At 35.5% G+C, this 3,937-nt stretch overlaps 1 protein-coding gene across 3 annotated transcripts in view; it reads left to right on the top strand.

Annotated features, from left to right (window-relative positions):
* The first annotated feature begins 1,273 nt into the window (after positions 1-1,273).
* Positions 1,274-3,937, top strand: part of LOC107705273 (metalloendopeptidase homolog PEX-like) — a 14,677-nt gene continuing 12,013 nt past the window's right edge. Inside the window, exon 1 of one of the 3 annotated variants that reach the window (XM_016508501.1) lies at positions 1,274-1,669. In XM_016508501.1, coding sequence (XP_016363987.1) covers positions 1,546-1,669 — 124 coding nt within the window. In that variant the 5' untranslated portion in view covers positions 1,274-1,545. The remainder of the gene's footprint in view (positions 1,670-3,937) is intronic. The other 2 variants (XM_016508502.1, XM_016508503.1) reach the window with 2 other exon arrangements.

The raw sequence follows: 3,937 nt of genomic DNA, 5'->3' as shown, positions 1-3,937 counted from the left end.
AGTATGTTTATTGGGTGAGGGGTCTGTGAATGTTTGTTAATCTAATGAATAATTGATTTGTTAAATCAAATGAAAAATGGTGTGTCTGATTGGTCCAGACGCTACAAAGTAATGATTTTTTAATGGTTTTAGTTTTAGTTAATGATATAACCCTGTTATAATGGTATGGGGAAAGCCAATATCAACAAAAACTAATTGTGCATTTATATTATAATAAATTATAATATAAATTATACATTAAACATTTTAAATCTATATTATACACACACACACACACACATATATATATGTGTGTGTGTGTGTGTGTGTGTGTGTGTGTGTAGAATATATTAATATTTGAATATATTAATATTTAATAACAATAAAATTGTAATATATTATTAATTTTTTAATTAATGTTATAACAACTTAGTTGATTATAATATAGATTTAATATTTTAAATATTCATTATATTTAATATTAATATTCCAAATGCATTTTAGAATTTAATTCTATACAATACTATATACAAATGTATATAATTAGTTAATTTTATAGCTAAAATTGTATTTAATTAAATACATGAAAAAAACATTTAATGATGTTTCAGGCTATTCAAATTGTGATTCTGTCATTGAAAATCGTCACATACTTTTGAAAAATGAAATGTTTTTTTTGTTTTTTATCATAAGGAGCATCTCAAGCCAGCAGTTAAACTGGTAAATAAACATTGATGTATTCGTTAGTGATAAGATCAGGCCACAAACAAATATTTATGATAAAACAGGGCTCCTAACTCTCAAGTATTTAAGGTGAGACTCATGCAGTTGACACTATTCACATGCTCTTGTGCCACACATCCATTTTCACGTCCACACAGCCCAGATAAAATTATCAGATTTATTAGACAAAACTTTGTCTAGGAAACTCTGTATGTACAATAGATTGTGTCCTGGCACAGACACATCATCATCATCACACCGTGTATGTTCCTCATTCTAATTTATGTTGTGGGACATTCTGAGAATAAACAGGGAAGTGGTTATATTTAACCATAGGGCTCATCATCTCAAACTTAGTGTTGAGTGGGCAGGTGCAGGGACTCAGAAAACACACACCTTGCGCATAAACACAGACTATATAGAGGTAGATCCACATATATACACACACATCCAGTCATCCCGCCCTTCCTGCAGGACGCCACATAATTACTCCTGTAAGTAAGGTGCTCCAGTTGGCTCTAAGGAAAAGAATTCCTCCTACTCTTGGATCTCCTAACTCTCTCCTTCACCCTCTTTCCCCTCCCTTTTGCCTATTCTCTTCTCTCCTATCCTCTCTCTTAGTCTGGGATACTCTTTGGCAAATAGAGCATGACTCTTCATGCTGTGCATCCGCCACTGATCTGAGACCTGTGAGGAGAGACACCTCGACACGACCCCAAAAGGACCGCAGACCTGGGATCAGGACTTAAAGCGCATATCTCCAGGCCAGGAGGGGTGAAAACCGGGTGAGAGGGAAAGAGGGAGGAATAGAAAGAGAGAGAACGCACTCAACTCAGTGGTAGTATGGAAATGGAGAGGCTGGGGAGAGAAGGATCCAAAGCGAGTGCGGGCCCCAACACTCTCCTGAAAGCCGCACTAGCAGTGTGTGTGTGTGTCTGCATTGCACTACTGATAGCTGTCATCACGGGTGAGTAAATTGCATGCACAATTACCTACTCGCTACTAATTTTATATTGCACATTAAATTTAACTAGATAGATAGATAGATAGATAGAGATAGATAGATAGATAGATAGATAGATATTTGTGCTCTAAGGTCAGTTGAACTGTGTTCAGATGTGTGTTTGTGTGTGAGATTATTTTTGGAGTGTATTCTGTTACACACACAGCGTATCTGAAGGCTGTAATTAGCACAGTAAGTAGGAGCTCTGGTTAGAAAACATGTATATGTGTCTTTAAAGTTTTGAGGCTAGAAGGCTGTGAGTGTGTGTTTCTGTGTCGTTTGGGAATGTGGGTGCTTACGTTTAGGAAAAAGTGTGTTTTTAAAGGGATAGTTGACCTAAAAATGAAAATTCTGTCATTAAGTCATCCAACCCCGTTGCCAGCCTGTATGACTTGTATGGAAGTAATTGTAATTACTTGTATGGTACTTGTGGTGTTTTTTCTTACAATTCAGAAATTTTTGTAATTCCGTGTTTATGGCTCATTTATATTTTTTTTCTCAGAATTGTGAGATATTAAAAAAAATCTGAATTGTGAGACATTAACTTGCAATTGCAAGAAAAAAATCAGAATTTTGAGAAAAAGAGCTTGATTGACAGGCGATCTGACCAATCATAACGCTGAATCTGCTATCTTGTCCGACAAACAAATCAGACAGGAGAGTAGACAAATGGTATGTATTGACGTCTTTCCGCGGTTGAAATAACATATGTTCTGATGTTCATTGTGTGATTTAAGTAAATGTGAAAATATGAAAAGACAATCGGTTCACGTGTGCTGCTTGAACTGAGGCGCTACATACATTGAACTGTCACGACACATTAAAGAGCCACAAAACAGTATTATTGCGTTCATTTCTTTAAAAAATGATAAAATTATCATAGTAACAGTAACTAAGGAGGGCGGGTTTTTTGAGAAAGGTCAATTCTGGTAAGAAATGTCAGAATTATAAGATAGAAAAAAAAAGTGTCTCACATGGCTCCGGGGGGTGAACAAAGGCCTCCTTTAGCGAATCGATGCGTTTTTGTAAGAAAAATATCCATATTCACAACGTAATAATCACTTTAATGTAGCTTGCGCCAGCAGTTGTACACGAAGCAATTCCGGGAGCATGACGTATGAGGTCAGCGTTGCATATGCGCCGGTGAGTCTCGTGAAAACCAACGTTTGTTTACAGGATCAAAGGAAGCAAAGTTTCCATACTTTAGCAAAGGAAAACCAGTCTCCTCTTGGCTTATATAGAAATCCTCTGACATTCTTCTTTACAAAGGTCAGTTGAACTGTGTTCAGATGTGTGTTTGTGTGTGAGATTATTTTTGGAGTGTATTCTGTTACACACACAGCGTATCTGAAGGCTGTAATTAGCACAGTAAGTAGGAGCTCTGGTTAGAAAACATGTATATGTGTCTTTAAAGTTTTGAGGCTAGAAGGCTGTGAGTGTGTGTTTCTGTGTCGTTTGGGAATGTGGGTGCTTACGTTTAGGAAAAAGTGTGTTTTTAAAGGGATAGTTGACCTAAAAATGAAAATTCTGTCATTAAGTCATCCAACCCCGTTGCCAGCCTGTATGACTTGTATGGAAGTAATTGTAATTACTTGTATGGTACTTGTGGTGTTTTTTCTTACAATTCAGAAATTTTTGTAATTCCGTGTTTATGGCTCATTTATATTTTTTTTCTCAGAATTGTGAGATATTAAAAAAAATCTGAATTGTGAGACATTAACTTGCAATTGCAAGAAAAAAATCAGAATTTTGAGAAAAAGAGCTTGATTGACAGGCGATCTGACCAATCATAACGCTGAATCTGCTATCTTGTCCGACAAACAAATCAGACAGGAGAGTAGACAAATGGTATGTATTGACGTCTTTCCGCGGTTGAAATAACATATGTTCTGATGTTCATTGTGTGATTTAAGTAAATGTGAAAATATGAAAAGACAATCGGTTCACGTGTGCTGCTTGAACTGAGGCGCTACATACATTGAACTGTCACGACACATTAAAGAGCCACAAAACAGTATTATTGCGTTCATTTCTTTAAAAAATGATAAAATTATCATAGTAACAGTAACTAAGGAGGGCGGGTTTTTTGAGAAAGGTCAATTCTGGTAAGAAATGTCAGAATTATAAGATAGAAAGTCACAAAATCCTTTTTTATCTGGCAGAAAAAAAAACAGAATTGAGAGATTAAGTCAGAATTATATATATATATATATATATATATATATATTAAAG

Source organism: Sinocyclocheilus rhinocerous, unplaced genomic scaffold (assembly GCF_001515625.1).
Source record: "Sinocyclocheilus rhinocerous isolate Xijiao unplaced genomic scaffold, SAMN03320098_v1.1 scaffold594, whole genome shotgun sequence".
NCBI classification, from domain to species: Eukaryota; Metazoa; Chordata; class Actinopteri; order Cypriniformes; family Cyprinidae; genus Sinocyclocheilus; species Sinocyclocheilus rhinocerous.
This window is presented reverse-complemented; position numbering and strand designations above follow the sequence as displayed.